Source organism: Terrapene carolina, unplaced genomic scaffold (assembly GCF_002925995.2).
Source record: "Terrapene carolina triunguis isolate 2854851 unplaced genomic scaffold, T_m_triunguis-2.0 Scaffold69, whole genome shotgun sequence".
In the NCBI taxonomy this organism is placed as follows: domain Eukaryota; kingdom Metazoa; phylum Chordata; order Testudines; family Emydidae; genus Terrapene; species Terrapene triunguis.
Genome location: NW_020664420.1, coordinates 25,849,466 through 25,868,328, shown reverse-complemented (window position 1 = coordinate 25,868,328; position 18,863 = coordinate 25,849,466). Strand labels below are relative to the sequence as shown.

Here is an 18,863-nt window from a genome sequence, read left to right as displayed (position 1 = left end):
AAGACTATTATCTGTGTATCTATCTATTGGCTGCTTTCCTAATCAAGTAATATGCTGAGTGAGCACTGTCTCTTGCAGAACTTATATTAAAAGCAGAACTGACAATTTACTTTCCCTAAAATATTTTGGTGGCTTTAAGAGATAAAACAAAACAATATTACAGTAATACAGCTAATACATGCCATACATTATTCCTAAAGCAGGAATCTCACACAGACAACTATGTCTAATTATTTGGAATGCCATAAGAAATAAAAACAGCAATTGTCAGAGTAAGATGTTTGCTTTAGTATTAGTAATATTCCTGGATTGTCTTGAAGAAGCATATGGATGTAACTACTCATTAAAGAAAAGACATTATAATAACTGATATTCATGCATACAATTGACTTCTTGATTTTGGAACAGAAAAAACCCAACAGTATGATACAGTAAATTCTTGGTCCCACAAAATATACTGTTAGTAGCTTTGGGGCGGGGGAGGGGACTTGTATTTTAAAGATAGATTGTTATCCCTTCCACGCTCTGTCCTTATTTAAAAAAACAACTACACAACAATTTGAAAGAGAAACTAAAACAGAATAATATACTTCACTGTTAGAATTCTAACAAAAATGATCTCATCACAGGGACAGTTCTCTCTCGGTAACAGAGTATGTTTTACTTGGGTCAGGACATGTGTAGCCCTGTTATATCCAATCACCTTGAATATAGGGAAGGGAAAGGCACTAAATCCAAATCCAGTCTCTACTGGAAATAAGTAAAGAAGTGGAGGCATAGAGATCCAAAACTCAGTTCTTTAATTTCTCATTCTTCAGTATCAAACTCTGGCAGCCTACTTGGATTTTTGCCAGCAGCTTTCCATATGCTTGTTTTACTGGTCCACTTCACTTGCCATCTGAAGTTGAGAGACTAGTTGAAGTGGGCTACCATGGGCTCCCTAACACACACCAATGCTGCTGTAGCCCTGAGCTTCCTGCTAGGCTGTCTTCCCTCAGCCCTCTCACATGGCCTCCCAGGTGAGTTCTTACACCTTCCCTACAGGAGAAGATATACAGAGCTCCTACTCTGCACAAACACATTCTGTTTTCTTCATGATTTTATGCATCCCTTATCACAACAGTATCTGAGCAGCTCCCAGAAGTAAGCAATATATTGTTTGCAATGTTGATATAGCCATGCTGGTCCCAGGATATTAGAGAGACAGGATGGGTGAGGTTGGTCCAATAAAAGATGTTACCTCACCCACCTGGTCTCTCTAGTAAGCGACATGTCTAACATCTGTTATGGGTGGTTCTGTATTTCTCTCTTACTGTACCTAGGGAAAAATTGTCAAATTTCTTAAATTACGTATATATACACACACTGTGCTGTGTGTTTATATTAGCAAAAGCAAGGTTGAAGAAGTGTAAATTTCTGTTTAAACAGGTGAGTTTCATAGTGGTTCTTAGATTCTGCAGCAGTTCATTCAGAGTCTTGCACTGGCTCCCAAGAAAGCTTTGCCTCCTTGTAGTGAGCAGGTCCGTTGTACCTGAGGAGTGGAGTTGTCAACTGTGTACAGTGCCTGTTGGCCCACTCAGTGCAGGTCTTTTACCAAAAGGCTCTAGTGGAAAACCTGGCCTTTATAGAAGGTAGTGGCACAACTTAATGAAGGCCTCAATCTGTGTACATCACTCCCAATCTACTGTTGTCAACAAGAATTCCACACACAGACTGAGGGCTGTGCATAGCTGTGACGGGGTGGACTAGGCCCAGTGGCCTCCTGCTGGAGGCCACAGGGTCCTACCACACCCCATCCCAGCGAGGAGCAGAAGAGAAGTCCTCCAAGCAGTCTAGAGTGGTTGCAAGGAAGCAACCAATGACGGAGGCCACAGGGAGCAGCCAATCAGGGCCCAGCAGACTCATAAAAGGAACTTAAGGATCAGAGTCAGTCAGTTGCTGCCTGGAACTGGCAAAGAGAAGCCGGTGTTCCTGGCAGGCAGAAAGAGCAGCAGGACTACGGACAGCTCGGTGCTGACAGGGACCCGGGGAGCAAGAGAGAGCTCCTAGCTGGCTGCTGGGATTAAGTAAGGACTGAACTCAGGGAGGGCTGCAGGAAGACAGTGCCTCCAGGGCAGAAGTCCTGGGTGTACAGCCCCATACCAGAGCCAGGACAAGTTAAAGACTGTATATCCCAGAAGGGGTTTGTTCCGTTTCACATGCAGACAGTGTGTGAGACTCGGACAGGAGGCTGAGTCACTGAAAAGCCACCTGAGAAACCACAAAAGGGGTCACCACAAACTGAGGGACTGCAGGCACACACACTTGACCAGGGGGCAGTCACGAGATATGGGTTCCTCCCTGTTAAAACAGCTTAAAATAAGGACTAGATCTCCTAAAAAGAGCCTTTATTTTATAACAAAGGAACAATAAATCTTTTCCCTGCATATGAGAAAGAAAATAATCTAGAAATGAAAAGGTGAAAAACAACAAAGCAAACAGTGAGAGTGCCCTAGTTACAATTTCTAATGACTTCTTGAGAGAGACTGAAAGAAGGAACTTTTTCACTTTCTTCATTGAATAGGCTGTGATGGATCCTGATAAATAGAGAGAGGGCTATTAAAACTTCCCTTGACCCATATGGGACAATGGCCAGACATGCTGTAATGAGATAAGTGATGACTAACTGCATATCTGCAAAAAGCATTTGCAGATTCATAACATTAATTTTCTATGAACATGTGGAAAAGATAGGCGAAGTTATATGCCAAGGACCCTGCTTTCTTTGGGCCCCTGAACCTGGTCAGTACCTACCAAGTACAGGTGGAAAACTGTTTTCACTGCATTAACAATGGTGTAACAGGGAAGCATAATATAAAATTAGGTTGTACGAGGCTTGGGTCTAGTTCTTCAGTAATAAGATTAAAGAAAATTTACAAAAGGATTGAACTCCTAATACACTTGGAAAATATTGTGTAGTACAGCATGCATAGGAATCAATTCATTTCAGGTGAATGTGCTTAGCTTCCCTTCAGTAGTTTTGAACAAAGGCTTAAATAGATGACCAAAGGAGCTATGTTGCTTAGCTACAGTAAGTGGATAAAATAAATAGAAACAGGATGGGGAACACTTTCAGCACTAGCCAATGAGGAAGGGGAACCATGCGGAGAGCAGTACTTATCCAATCTAGGGAGAGGAGCTCAATTCTTCTCTGCTTTTAGCAGAGAAAGTGGAGCTGTGTTCAACCTTAAACTCCTAGCTACCATCTCTACATATGGGATAAAAACAGCGAAATGGTGGGATCTAGATCAACTTTACATTCAAGATCATGTAAAAGCTGTAGTCAGAGAAATAAAAAGGCAGACATGTTTATGGATGAGAAAGATCATTACATATTTTACGACTACTTATTTTATCATCAGCTAAAATATTCATATTTTAGCTAGTGTTCTATTAGATTTATCATCCATCCATTTTATAAGAACCAGGGGTGACCAAGCAGGAGTTTTTAAATTATTTTACAAGAGATAAATTATGACTTTTGAACACTTTTCATATAACAATTTAGCATGTAATTATGGAGATGATATCTGTTAATTCTAAATATGCACGTTTCAGTATTGATATTTCTAAATTTTAAATACAAAGAATTTCAGATTTTATACATTTTCTTTTTACCAAAGTAGTACAGACCCTTAATATCTTTCAGGTAATGTTAAACAAACATATTAATTACTGCTTCAGTGTTAACTTTATTCTAATTTATGGAGAAGTATTTACCCAAACCACTAGAGATCATCTTAAAAGAAATTAAGTATAATTTATATTATATATATATATATATATATATAATATATATAATCTACTATATATATATTTTATAGTAGATCCCTCTGCTACTGCAGATGCCTTAATGTTTGTGATTAAGCAGGTTTTTTTAAAATATATATTATTCAATAAATTAGTTTACACTCAGTTCATGTTTTTAAAGCTTTTTCACAACCATAAAGACTACAAATAATTTTTAAAATGGAAGCTTCTGGAGCACAATTCTGTGGCTGGGGTGGATTCCACAGAAATTCTACAGCTGTAGAATCACAGAATACACCAAGGCCTGGGTAGGGCTGATTTGATATAAGGAAATACAGTTAGACATATTACATGCTTCAAATGAACAGCTGAGAATGTATCAGAAACAAAATGGTTTAAATGAAAATTTGCATCATTTAGACATACACCTCTGGACAACGTTTAAATACCTCAAATATGGAAGTGCTTGTTGTACCACCAGATAGAAGGGCATTAAATTAAGGAACTAAGACTTGTAGGTAGAACTGGCCAGGAATTTTTAATCAAAATATCGTTTTGATGGCCAATCTGAAAAACCAAAACATCTCCCAGAAATGGTAAAGTTAATATCAGCAACATTAAGACAGAATAATTTCCCAAATGTATGCAATGTCTGACAGATATGCGGATACAAAAGTGTCTGAGATCACTCTGAAGATTTTGCACTTGAGTGCAAGGGTGATGAAGTTGTGGTACGTATTGCTTTTGGTATCCGTTGGAGGTGTGAAAGCATTATGGTATGTTGGAGTGTGTTATTGCTGTGATGTAGGCAATATGAAAGTGGCAAGGAGGCTTTTTCCTTAATTTGTTATTTCCAACTTTTTCAGATTTTGAGTGGTAGGGTGTGTCCTGATGCAACCTTAACTGTCACTAACAAGTTTTGTGCAATTCATATAATATTCACCTTCTGAATGCAGGATCTTACTTTCCTTTCCGCAAACACACACACACACACACACACACACACACACACACGATACGATGCATCTGTAAAATTTTCCATAAAAGGAGATCACTACCTGTAATCGGAAGTTCTTTAACATGTGTGGTCCCCTATCTGTATTCCATACGTGGGTACGTATGCACACCATGCGCCTGAGGCTGGAAAATCTTGCAAGTGGCGTAGGTTGGTCCGCTGCTGCACCCTGGATCTCCTTGTGCTCGGCACTGCAATATAAGGGGAGATGCAAACCAACCGCCTCTTCAGTTCCTTCTGTACCATGAATCCAGTCACAACCCGAAGCAGAGGGGAAGGCGTGTGGGTAGTGAAATAGTTTGAACGGTCTCCAAACTGAAACACTTTAGGTCTGATGCCCATCCAAATACCAAGCCATGAGGTGAAGAGATTCTGAGCTGGGGTATTTGATCCTGCTATTCTCTGGAGTTAGCAGGTCCAGGAAGGACTGAATGCTGATGGGTTGACATTCATAGGAGGACCAGAAACCAGAATTGTCTGGGACAACTTGTGATGAGAATGACTCGTGCTTTGTCGTAATGCATTTTCTTAGAACCTGGGGTAGTAGTTGGATGGGAGGGAAAGTGTACGCTCAAGTAGCTTGTCCAGGACAGTAGGAGGGCACTGTCACTAGAGTCCTGATCCCGTGCTGCTCTCAACAATATACATTGAACTTCTTAATTAATTAGCCTCTTAGGAGTTGGTTTGGTAACTTCCACCTTTTCATGTTCTCTTTATGTGTATATATATATATATATATATATCTTCTTACTATATGTTCCATTCTATGCATCTGATGAAGTGGGCTGTAGCCCATGGAAGCTTATGTTCAAATAAATTTGTTAGTCTCTAAGGTGCCACAAGTACTCCTGTTCTTTGTATTGAACTTCTTGTTCATCTGGAAGGTGAACAGGTCCCAAGATGGCATTCCCCACTGACTGAAGATGTTCAGCATTGAATTGTGTAACTGCCACTCATGATTGGTGGTGAAATTGTAATGTAGTTCTATATACACCAGGTCCATAAGTTGAGCACCTCCACACACAGTGAGAGGGATTTTTGCCCCTCCCTGTTTGTTTATATAGAAGATGGTCGTCACATTATCTGACATTATCTGGACAATGACAGGATCATAGGAATGGGAGGAATGCATTGCAGGCCTGTCTGACTGCTCTTAGTTCCAGGGGATTGATATGCATCTTGCTCTCCCCAGGTGTCCACATATCTTGTGTTGGATGACCACACATGGGGGCTTCCCAGCCTATGAGGGATGCCTCAGTGATTATTGTCATGTCAGGTGACAGGTCAAGTGGGAGGTAAGAATAGGACCCCAATGCACATGTGTTCCGGGCTCATCTATCAAGACCTTATTCTGATAGGGACTATCACTATAATATTCATTCTGTGTCTGTATGGCGTATGTACTGACCAGAACCAGGTATGCAGACAATGGAGATGCAGCCTGGAGAACTGCTTTATGTAAATACAGGAGGCCATGTGACCTAGCAAAGACAGACAGACCCAGACTGTTGTTCAGGGTTTGTGAATGACTTGACTTATCAGACTGCTTACGGCATGGAATATCTCCACAGGGAGGTAACACCTTGCTGCAGTCAAGTCCAGAGTTGTCTCTATAAAGTCTATGAGCTCTGCAGCAGTCAGAGTAGACTTTTCCATGTTTACACAGATTTCCAGGAGGAAGAGCAAGGACAAGGCTTCCAACTGAACTTCCAAATGAGATCTGCCTGTTAGGAGCCAGTTGTCCAAATACAAGAAGGATCATCTCATCTGTGGTGCCAGTATGAAGGGGTGAAGGCTTGTTGGGGGGGACTCCAAAGCACTGGGTACCAGCAATCTCTTGGAGGATAACCCTGCTTGGATGAAGGATGGGTCCAAGAACTCTCAAAGCCCTATCTGGACTAACCTCCCTGAGTTGGGGTGGGTGGGTGATGGTTCATCTTGAACCTTGAATTTAGCCAATGAGAAGGCCAGCTCTGGCTCAAATCAGCAGTACTGTTGGTGCCAGTGGGAGGAACCTCTGGTTTGTGAATGGACTAGGGGAGTAACTCCTTGTCCTTGAGTTGGTATTCTTTTCTGGGGGTCAAAATGTCTCTTAGAAGGACTGCGCTCCACAGTACAGGAGATTGTGGGTCGAGGAGGGCCAAGGTCCCCCAGCGTAGAATATGTCTCAGTCCGTCCCAGAGTCTGAGAGGACCCAGGTGTCAGTTCTGCTGTATCCGTTGTCATCACAGACTTAGAGGATGATGGGTCCTTATGGTGCCAGGCTGGTACTGTCAGAGAGTGAGAGAGAGAGAGAGAGAGAGAGACCTACCTGAAGCTCCTGGTCAGTGCTGGAAGATGTCGGTCCTTTGGCTTACTAGCGGTCATGGTTGGTTCTGGTGTCAGCACTGGGTCGAGTACCATTGGAGCTTTGCTCCTCTGTGCTTTCCCTTTGTGGTCAGGAGGCTTAGGGAGACCCAAGTCCTTGGGACCTGTGTGTGAAGACTCACCCAACTTGGAAGGAGTCAGGCAGGGATTCCTTCTTCTGGAAGCAGTTTAGAGGGGAAATCTGTTTTTGTGTGTGTGTGAGGGTGCCCCTTACTCTTATGAGATGTCTGAGACAACAGGTCTTTAGGTTTATCTGATCTGGCCTCTACTCCTGAGCTCATGCTCAGTGGTGCGCTGCTTGAGGACTGAGCCTGATGTACAAGCGGGTCTCCCCGGCGTGGATCTGACTAGGGTGTCATGGCTTTTACGATGAGGTGCCTCCTCAGTCAGATCTTTCATCCCTCTTGGGTCTGGAGTTGGAAAGAGCAACAGATACTGCACTTGGAGGAGATATGAGCCTCCTTAAGGTAGGCTGGTGGTCACCGATGACTGCGAAGAAGCAAGGACAGTTCTTGAACCCTGGAATTCTGGGTATAGTCCTACTCCTGAAAAAGAGGGGACAGAGAAGGTCCCCAGGGTGGGGAAAAACTAAACTACACTATGTAAAATATCGTAAAACACTAACAAACTATGTACAATTATATTTACAGAGATAAAGGTGACGAGAGGATAATTCCAGACACAGAGGAGTCCAAATGAGATCATGTAGCAGTAGGAAGGAACTGAAGAGACGGTTGGTCTACACCTCCCCTTATACCCTCAGTGCTGAGCATGAGGAGATCCAGGCAGTGGCGGATTAACAAATTTGCCACCCCTAGGCCCTGAAAAAATTGCCGCCTTCTCCCCCGCCCCCCACGTCAGCTCACCTCCACTCCCCCGCGGCAAGCCTGGGAGGGAGGGGGGAGAAGGGGAATTGCAGCGCGCTCAGGGGATGGCGGAGGTGAGCTGGGGCGGGGAGCAGTTCCCTGCCCCCCAAGGGTTACTCCCTACGCTCGCCGGCCCCAGCTCATCTCCGCTCCGCCTCCTCCTCTGAGCGCGCTGCTACTCGCTTCTCCTCCCTCCCAGCGCTTTCGTGCAGCAAGCCTGGGAGGGAGGTGGAAGGAGGGAAGCGTGGCGAGCCCGGAGGAGGAGGAGGCGGGCCGGGGATTTGGGGAAGGGGGGGGGCGGGGGGGGGGCGGGGGGGGGGGGGGAGTGAGCAAATTTGCCGCCCCCGCAAATTTGCTGCCCTAGGCCTAGGCCTTGTTGACCTAGACGATAATACGCCGCTGGATCCAGGGTATAGGTGCAGACCAACAGATGCGCCTTGAAAGATTTTCCAGTCTCAGGAGCCTGGTGCTCATGCGTACTCATGTGTGCAATGCAGGTAGGGACCAGCCCTCAAAGAAGAAAAATTGTTTCAACTGGTATTGACTAATCGTTTCTAAAACAACTCCTCTTCCAGTCATGGCACTCTCAGACATGACCTCTACTAAATTACACCTCCTACTCAAAGGAATATCAACAGGAACAAATATAAAAGTTTTTTCTATTAGTCACATTACTGGGTATAAAAAGACATCAGATTACATTCTTTCAAAAACACTTAACATTTAAATGCTTTTGTCCTTTGAATGTTTTCCCCTTTTATTTTTAGTCAAATAAAGTCACTTAGGATTTTACCAGCAAGAAGTTTCTTTTTTAAAGGAAAATGAAATAATGGAAAAAATTTCAAACGAGCTTTGTAACTGTTTGCACTTAGGAAAAAAGTTACATCATATTTGCTCTTAATCTTTTCACAGGACAAAGAACTCAAAACCCTTACCATTTGCCTTGATGATTTATAAACTGTTGAACTGCATATCCAAACTGCTCACTTGAAGGACCAGAAAACAATTTTGCTTCTGGGAGCCCAACGTTGTATGCTTCACAGCAATTATGAAGAATGCCTGTTAACAGGAAGATTAATATTACTGTAAATAGCAATTAAAGAAAGAATCTTGATTCCACTGAAACAGCCCATCTGTCTATGCCAACTCCCCTTAATATAGCAGTTAAAAATGTGGCCTTTGACACACCCAATAAAAATCAACGTTTCTCCCACCCCTACACACGAATAGCCATCTATGATTATATGAATGCTTGTCAGTGCACTATATGGGCATGACAGTACAGCAGACAGAGTTTAATAACCTATTAACTACATTGCTTAATAAATCTTGTAGCGCTACCAATGTGTGTGAATCCAAGAGACACAATGAATATATTTTCATATATTTTACTGTAGTCTTTAATACTCCATTATCTTTGGATATATGGTAGCCTTCTAGCATCGGATTTCCTAAAGACCTATTTATGTACACTATAATGAAGAACAACTGATGACAATAAGTACTTTTTATACCATATGTATTCTAATGCTACATTTGAAATAGAACACAATCAAATCGATCAACTCCTTTATCATCGAAGGTCTACAGTTTCGGGCCACTTTATTTTCACATATTAAGTGTTTGTTTTCTTCTGAACAAACCACTGAGAAGATAAGCTAATAAATGGAAGCCTGGGAAATATAGGGCTAAGTTAATAAATAAACTATACTGTACTTAGCATTTAAACTGCACTTTGCATCTTCAAAGCACTGACCAGATATTAACTAATTAAGCCTCATAACGCTATTGTGAAATTGGAACTGAAAAAAAAAAAAAGTAAAGAAATTACCTCAGCCATCTTGTCTCTCTAAAACTCTTGTGAGGCACTAAGTATCATCCCTGTTTTACATATTTTTTTCCTCACACATAGTGAGTGACATGTACGTGGCCATTCAAGTTGGTGACGGTGCCAGGATCAGAATTTAGAGCTCCTGGCTTCTCTCTTGTGTTTAGCTGACTATGCTTCTCGCCCATCTATAAATAACAACCACCAATATATAGTACTTATATAACTGGTTAATATAAAATCATCTAAAAGTTAGCTCAAAGATCAATTCTGACTGTGTGTGCTACCCATACAAACTATAATTGTGTGCTCATCAGAAAATAGTACAGCTGAAAAATTATAGTGGGCCCTACATTCCAGAATGGACAGTTATACCTATTTCTGTTTACACATACAGTACATCACATAACATTTATGTACTAACAGTGATCTTACATGAGATATTAAGGAACTTTAGGATTTCTTATATTAGTGATAGGAGTTTAAGGGTTCCTTATAATAGGGATCTTAAAGGGTTTCTTCAAATCTATGACATGTTTCAAAGTCTTAACTTAAGAACAGGGGCATCATTTCAGAAAGATTCAGGGGTGGGGTGGGGAAGGACACAGTTGAGTCAGCACATAAAACATTATATGTGATTATATTGTATCCTGCAATGTTGAGGCAGCGGTTGGGGTAGTGGAAGACATAATGGAGAATATAGACCTATGAAATGTCTGGGGAGGGGGGGAACTGCCTCTCCACCCAATAGCAAATGCTGCCCCTGCTTAAGAATTAAAGTCACAGGTCAATGCATTCCTTCAGCCTTGATGGGTATGTCAGTAGTTACTGTGCCTGACTTTTTTTTGGCAGTCTCAAGACCAGTTTTGGAAGAGATTTTAAGAGGGATACCAGTCATGGACCCAGGCAACCTGAATACAGCCCATCGTATTATACACTATATTGAGCATGTGATGTTCTAAGGCAGCGGTTCTCAAATTTTAGCAACCTGAGAACCCCATTTTGATTTAAAGTTTTTTGGGGACCCCCAATCCCTCTCACACAGCCCCAGGTCCCGCCCCCACTCCACCCCTTCCCCCCGTCCCACCTCTTCCTGCCCCCCACTCACTCCATCCCCCCTCCCTTCATCACTCACTCTCCCACCATCCTCACTCACTTTCACCAGGCTGGGGCAGGGAGTTTGGGTGTGAGAGAAGGTGCGGGATGCAGGCTCTGGGAAGGAGTTTGGGTGCAGGGCTCTGGGCTGGAGAAGGGGGTCAGGGTGCAGGAGGGGGTGAGGGGTGCGGGCTCCAGCTGGGCGGTGCTTACTTCAGGAGGCTCCCAAAAGCGACCAGCACATCTCTCTGGCAGCGGCTCCTAGGCGGGAGGGCCAGGGGCTCTCCGCATGCTGTCCCTGCCCGCAGGCACCGCCCCCATAGCTCCCATTGGCTACAGTTCCCAGCCAATGGGAGCTGTGGAGTCGGTGCTCGGGGCGGGGGCAGGGCGCGGAGACCCCTTGCCCACCCCTCCCCCGCAGGGGCTGCAGGGACATGCCAGCCGCTTCCAGGAGCAGCGCAAAGCCAGGGCAGGCAGGGAGCCTGCCTTAGCCCTGCTGCGTCACTGGACTTTTAGTGCCTAAGATCTCCCAGTTTGGCTTCAGTAGCCTCCGGGAGATAGAACCTGATTCCAGAAGACTTCTAGTGAAACCAGGAGGGTTGGCAACCTTAGTTGATCAGCGGGGCTGGCAGCCCTGGACATCTTCCCCTGAGCGCACCCCGTCCCTGCTCCTGCCTCTCCCTCCCAGCACCTCCTGCACGCCGGGGAACAGCTGTTCCCTGGCGTGCAGGAGGCGCTGGGAGGGAGGGGAAGGAGTTGATCAGCTGGGCCCACGGACCCTCTGCAGTACTCTTGGGGACCCCCAGGTGTCCATGGACTCCAGTTTGAGCAACGCTGTTCTAAAATGAAACCTGAGGGTGCAAAATCCACTTAAAATAAGCAAAATTTCAATAAACTCTCCTAAAACCATATCTTAACTCAAAATATATAAAGAGAAAGCAAAATGTTCCTCATAGAAGAATACACATAGCTTGCATATTTATTAACATTTGGTGGTGAACTCAAGACAGGAAATCATATATTAGTCATACCAAACAACCATTATCTACTGATGACTGCTTGAAAGTGGGTGATTACCTTTCGCTAAGAGTTAAGTCATTTAAGAAATATGGTTAAGAATGAAAGAACTTCCTTTGCCACTAAAAATCTGATTGGTATTGCGGAGAAGGAAGGATATGAGCGGACATAATACTGTGTATATTTCACAATACTTCCTACAGTAATCACAACCAGCTACACTGGCAGCTAAATGGATCTTTTAAAGGCATTTCATATGTAAAAAATTGATTACTGTAAAGCTATTGCCAATATATCTGTTGTGTTCCAAATTCCTGGCACTTTATCTCAACACCATCTTTAAGTTGCACCTTAATTTATTCTCATGTTATCATCAGTCAAAAATCATACATAATTGAACAGTGCATCAGCTAACAGCATCTCACTTAAGACTCTTGGTACCGACATATGGAACTGACATCCTAAGAAACTGCCTGAGAATCTCCTGTAACATTATTGTGTATTCTATTTTGCCCCATGTAACTACATATAGACCAGTGGTGTAGCTAGGAGTGGAAACCTGGGTGGGCCCCCAATTTATGGCAGATTGTCAATGACCAAAGTGCTGAGATCATTTTAGTAAAGAATCATTGTCACTCTGCTCAGTCTGTTGTGCAGGCAGCCCATCTGCTCCTCACTCCACTCAGCAGCGGAGCCCAGGCCGGCTCAGGTACGGCAAGTGGGAGCAGCACACTCTGGCCGGGCAGGGGATCCCAGGCCATCAGCACCAGCACTCACTTGGGCTACTATGGAGTTAGCTCCAGCCTGGAAGGTGTTGCCTTTGCAGGCAACTCTGCCCAGGCTCGCTGTAATGCTGGGTGGCTCATCCATAATGTGATGATGGGGACCTGCAGGGGGAGTGGAACCTGTGTCTGTGAGCTGGCAGAGACAATGCAGACAGTCCTGGAGGCACCACGGAGCTATGTGCCAGGGATATCCCTTAGCCGGCTCCTCTGCTGGCATCCTCTGAGTTGCTGGGCTGAGCCAAGCCCAGTTGCAGAAAACTGCCTTTCTCCCCTCTGACCTTACCCACCGCCTGCTCCACCACTTTCTGACTTGCTTCTTCCTCTACTCCTAACTGCCCCCCTTCTCCTACCACTACCCCCACTTTCTGCCCCTGCCTCCTCCCCCCACTCATAATTCCCCTTCTGCAATCACCACAGCACTCCTTCTCCTATCCATTACCCCTTACACACGACTGCCTTTTGCCCCTTCCCCCTGCCTACTTTCATCAAGCCAGCCAATCAGAGCTAGTAAGAAGTAACCTTGAAAATATGTATCATCTGAAGTATCTCTGTCAATTCACCAGCCTGATCTAACCCAATATTGCTTCACAGTATCAGCTCCAGGTATAAGTCCAAATCCTGGTGAATATGATCTAGTATTGTCCAGCACCCGAAAAATTTTCAGCTGCACTGGGACATGTGCACTGGGACAGCCTGGAGAGTGCGGGGGGGAGGGAGGGAGGGAGCAGTAATGTGTAGCCCCGGGGGCACTCTAATCCTCATTCCCCATGAAAAGTCATGACCTCTGGGCTGCAGCCCCTGTTTTCACAGCTACCCTGCCCAGGCCAGGAGGCTCAGGCAAGTGCCAGGGCCTCTAGTCCCCTGCAACCCAACCTGCAGCACCAGGGGCTTCTCCATTGGGCAGGTATGCGGGTGCCCCAGCCTGTTACCTCCTGCCTCCCCTATGATCAGGCCAGCTGGCACCCCTTTCCCCGTGGCAAGGGAGGAGCTTTACCACTGCACAGGCCAAAGATCTGAGCACCTGTGCTGGCTACAGTGAGGCTGTTGCTAGAGTTTCCTCTTTAAGTCAGGAGGGCATGGGGCATGCATGCCCTTTGAAAATTTTCTGAAGGCACCCCGGCTTCATGTGACATTGAAGTTCAAGTAACAAGTGAGCTCGTATCTTGGGTCTGGTCTACACTACAGTTAGGTCAACAAAAGGCAGCTTACGTCAACCTAACTATGGAGTTTTCTACACTTAAATTTCGCTCCCACTGATATTACTGCCCTGCCATGCCGACTTAATAACTTCACCTCTGTGAGCGACATAGAGTCATGGTTGATGTAGTTAGGTCGATGCAGTGTAAGTGCTAATGTTGACTGTTACTTTCAGGAGCCTTCCACAATGTCCCACACTGACAATACAATCGATATAAGCACTCCTGGTGAGGATGAGCACCACTGACACAAGGAGCACAGTGTAAACATACACACACACACACAATGTAATTACTGAGGCAGCAGTATGCCAACATAAGTTAGATTGACTTAATTTTGTAGTGTAGACATAGCCTGACTTAAATTTAATTTAATTTTATTACTTCTTAACACCATTTAGGCATTAGTGGCTAAATCCTACAAAAATTATCTCATTCTAGAATCTGGAATTAGATTTCTACACTTGGCCTGGGAAGGTGCCCCAAAACTAGCATTCAACTGATATCATTGAAAAGGTTGGACTGCCCTTACTAAATGAACCACATTTAATATATTAAGAACTGTTTCGAGTTATCTCTTTTTTGTTTTCACATTTACTTCATTCAAATGTTAATTGCTTTGGGCTCAGTGCAGAAAATAATTCTTTTTTTCTCCTGGTAAGCTGCAACACTGAAGAGGACATATGATTTTTTCCTGCAATAAATGTAGTTACCAACCAAATCCATGGCCATGTATAGTACTTACATTACAACGGGTATACACAGATTTTTTTCCCCTACTTTATACATCAAAGTACAGTACCTGGGAACAAGAAATTCAGACAATTGTATAATAAAAATGCCAAGAGAGACAGGGTGGGTGAGGTAATATCTTTTACTGGACCAACTTCTGTTTGTGAGAGCCTTGTCTCTCAAATATCCTGGGACCGACACAGCTACAACACTGCCTACAAAAAATGCCACGTTATTTTAGACCTATTTTCAGCCTATGATCAAATAAGAGCTCTCTTATGCATTTATACGTGCCAATCACTGCAGTGTCTGTGTTTTAAGTATTATATATTCTTGGCTGGAAATATTCAATAGCTGTTGCCTTCACGCAACTCATTTTCAGAATCCAAGATCCTCCTGATATGAAGTCTGCCCTACTAGCTGGATTTTCTGGGCTTCCAGTGAGAGAGATCTACATTTTTATTTAGTGATCACAGTGAAAGATTAGTCAGGCATCCAAAAGTTACCAATCTGAACTTCTGTTTGTCAATACTACCATATATACAGCCAAATAAATAAGCTTGTACTCTGGTTTTATTTCCACTAAGGTGAATCCTTGCTGAATATTCTCTATGAGTATCCCAAAGAAACACAATCCCCTTCCTTCATTTATAGGTGAAAACTGGGAGAAGTAAATTCATTCCAGAATCCTCTGCACTCCCTGGAAGGAAGTTCCTGCAACAGCCAGCTCGCAGGATTTGGGAGCATATTTGAAACCTCCTGCACATATCTCACCAGAAAAAGAGACACCCCTTTAGAAAAGAAAACCTGGGTGGACAAAAAGTACATCTAGGGAAGAGAGGTTCACAACCTGTCTGCTGGCAACATTCCAATAAAATGCCAGTATCCTTTTAGGATGGGCAGCATCCTTGGGCATTCACCTATTCAGCCCATATCTAATGCCTGTCCTGGCATACATAATAGGTGCCAGGGATGGCGGGTGCATAGCTGCTTTACATATCTACATCACTATTTCCTTGCTGCTATTACAATGCAGAGTAATATATGTTCAGGCTGTGCACATTTAAGTCTGAACATGTGGGAAGTCTTTCCATAAATATAAATGACATGTCTAAAAATGCCTGTAACTTCTTCTTTATTACTATTTTTTTTAAAAATACTTCCCACATTTTGGTAAAAGCTAAAGCAAGGTTTTCTGATATAACGAAGCATGTAATGTGCACCCTGCCTCTAAGTGATATTTCAATAACAAACTTAAAAACAAACAAAAATCCTTGTGGGTCCCACTTGGATTTTTGTTTGTTTTTAAATGAGCAGGCTAAAAAGTGCCTAAAGAGCAATACGTAAACATGTCATGGAAAGTTAGTTAAGATGAAAATGAGAGTTGTGATCCAGTGCCCTGATTATCGCCGAGAATAAAAATAATCTTATATTTAGCAGTATCAAATGTTGTGAAACAAAAGGGGATTTTATTGGTATTTGATTACGTGCTACATGAATTTGTAACAAAACTTATTATATTTCTAATGGATTTATTATTAGTCTGTATTTCATGTCATAAGGGTACTGTTTTGTCTTCAGTTTAAAAATTAAAAAAAAGTAATTATTTATTTACTACAATGAGAAGACAATGCAACAGTTCAACATGTTGACACAAACCATGGCAGAATCATATCGGAATGTGGACTCATTTTAATTAGACCAAAGCTCTGCACTGGCTAAAATATTCTGTTAAATTCACTGATGTAGTTAATTATATCTTGGACATACAGAAAAAAGTCTAATAAATACTGCAAAAGTAGGCATAATTATAAAGACATGGTAGAGACTCAAAGATCAAAGTGGGCCTGTCGTGTTTGAAGTTTTACATGTGGTACAAAAGTAGTACATACAATTTAAACTATTCTCCCAGTAAGAAAACTTTCTGTGACTATGTCACCTTTTTCCAATGAACATGGTGTAAACTTCTCTATCACGTACCCATAGGCCACACAACCAAAACAACAGAGGTAGCCTGTAACATTAGACTATGCTACATTTGTATTTCCATTCAGTATTAATACTGCTAAAAATCCACATAGCTGTCTAAACCTCAAGAAAGAAGTGGATCTTTCCCCAAAACCAAGGCTGCATTTTGCTTTAAATATGCACACATCTGCAAACACTGTCCACTATGTTGTTTAATGGCATCAAAGTCCTCTTGGTGCAGTGGGGAGAATGGTATGTCATGGAGTTGGTTACAACACCCTGAACCTGAGGGCCAACCACAACCCTGATGGCTTTTAGAGCTATTTTCATACAGCTCTAAAATTGCACCAATGATGTAGGCTTCTTAATAAACCCTGGAGCAGCAGAGGATGGGCATAGCATAGCGGAGCTCCACCATGCCCCCTTTCCACTCCCAACACCCCCCAACAAGAGGGAGCATGATCCAGCACCCTATGGCCAACAGGGAATTTCCCCATATACCAGGGGAAATTTTCTGCTGGGAATCTGTGTTCAGGTTACAGCCCCTTTACACTATACGACCAGGACAAAGGGGCCAAATCTCAGTTGAAAAACTGGTCAAATGTAGGGAACGGCTGATAAAGATAAGAAGGAGAGGGAAAGACAAAAGAAAACAACTCAGGAAGCAATACAGTATGACCCACTATAGTGTCATAGGAAGGAGTCATCAGGAGTTGTAGTAGGAGTCACCAGATGGTGCTGTTACATGAAGTTTAACAAGTTCTTTTAAGGGTATGTCTACACTACAATCACACCACACGATTACAGTGTAGACATAACCTGAGGGTATGTCTACACTAGAAGCACTACAGTGCCATAGCAGCTACATCGCTGCAATGCGGACAACTACACCAACGGTGTAGACACTACACACTCCAGTCTTCTATCACTGTAGTTAATCCACTCCCTCAAGAGCTAATAGCTAGGTCAACAGAAGTATTCTTCCATTGACTTAGCTGCATCTACAGTGGGGGTTAGGTCGACATAATTATATTGCACAGGTTGTGAAATTTTTCCACAGTTATGAGTGACATAGCTCGGTCGACCTAAGTTTTAGGTGTATACCAGACATGCAAGCAATTTTGAAGAAACACTGTATTATTGTTAATTTTATAATTAAGTTTATTTTGGGGAGTTGTTGCAAGCAGCAGTAATGTTTATTCTGCCTTAAATTGCTCTCACTAGAGTTTTTCAAAATGGCTGCTTGATATTTCTGGAAGAGGGTATTATTTATGTGCCATTTGTGTCTACTTCTGTCCAAAGACTCGTATATATAAATACATGTGTAAATAAACGAGTTACTCTAAGAAAATACCCACACTACACAGCACTGTTTCTCCTCCAATGTGAAACTGAACGGCAAGGCCCGGAGATCTGCCATGGTTTGGCACAGTGACAACAACAGGAAAGAAAAAGGTGGAGAGAAAACAGGAAGAGAAAGAAGATAAATGCAAGAGAGATGCTGATCAAGTAATACTTGGCACATACATAATTTAATTTTACTGGAATTAAATAATCTGATTCATATTTTTATGGTATCTGACCATCGCTAGTCACATGCTATTCAGCAAATATATTACTAGAATAATAATTCCAGTGGAACTAGTCAAATATATTCACTGATTTATGTATTTATTTTTGCTTTTTGACCAAACTTAATAATAAGTTTTATTTTAAAAAATTAATGGAAAGTAGGGTTACCATTCGTCCGGATTCTGCCGGACATGTCCGGCTTTTTTGAGTTAAAAATAGCGTCCGGGGGGGAATTTGTAAATGTCCGGATTTCCCCCCAATGCAGAGAGCGCGTGGCTGACAGGGCAGCCGGCCGGATCGTGCCGCTCGCACGGGGCTTTGACAGCCAGAGCCCCTCCTCCGCTTCCCCCTCCTCTCCCCTGCAACTTGAGACCACTCCCCTCCTCTCTCTCCCTCCCTCCCCCTCCCTGCATTCGCAGATCGCTGGCCGGCCGTTCGCCTCGGGCCTCCGGCAGTCTGGAGCTCCTCCCCCTGTTCCCCCGTCCCCTGCTGCCGAGTGCGCTGCTCTGCAGCACTCTGTTCTGAGCGGCACGGTAAGGGGGCCAGGGGGCCGGAGAAGGGGCAGGGAGGTTCTGGAGGGGGTAGTCAAGAGACAGGGAGCAGAGTTGGATGGGTCGGGAGTTCGGGGGGGGG

At 43.5% G+C, this 18,863-nt stretch overlaps 1 protein-coding gene across 1 annotated transcript in view; it reads right to left on the bottom strand.

The window, feature by feature from the left end:
• The window catches only part of ITGA2 (integrin subunit alpha 2), a 99,909-nt gene that overhangs the window by 66,224 nt on the left and 14,822 nt on the right, over nucleotides 1-18,863 (bottom strand). The window contains exon 2 of the mRNA XM_026649084.2: nucleotides 8,973-9,096. Coding sequence (XP_026504869.1) covers nucleotides 8,973-9,096 — 124 coding nt within the window. The remainder of the gene's footprint in view (nucleotides 1-8,972; nucleotides 9,097-18,863) is intronic.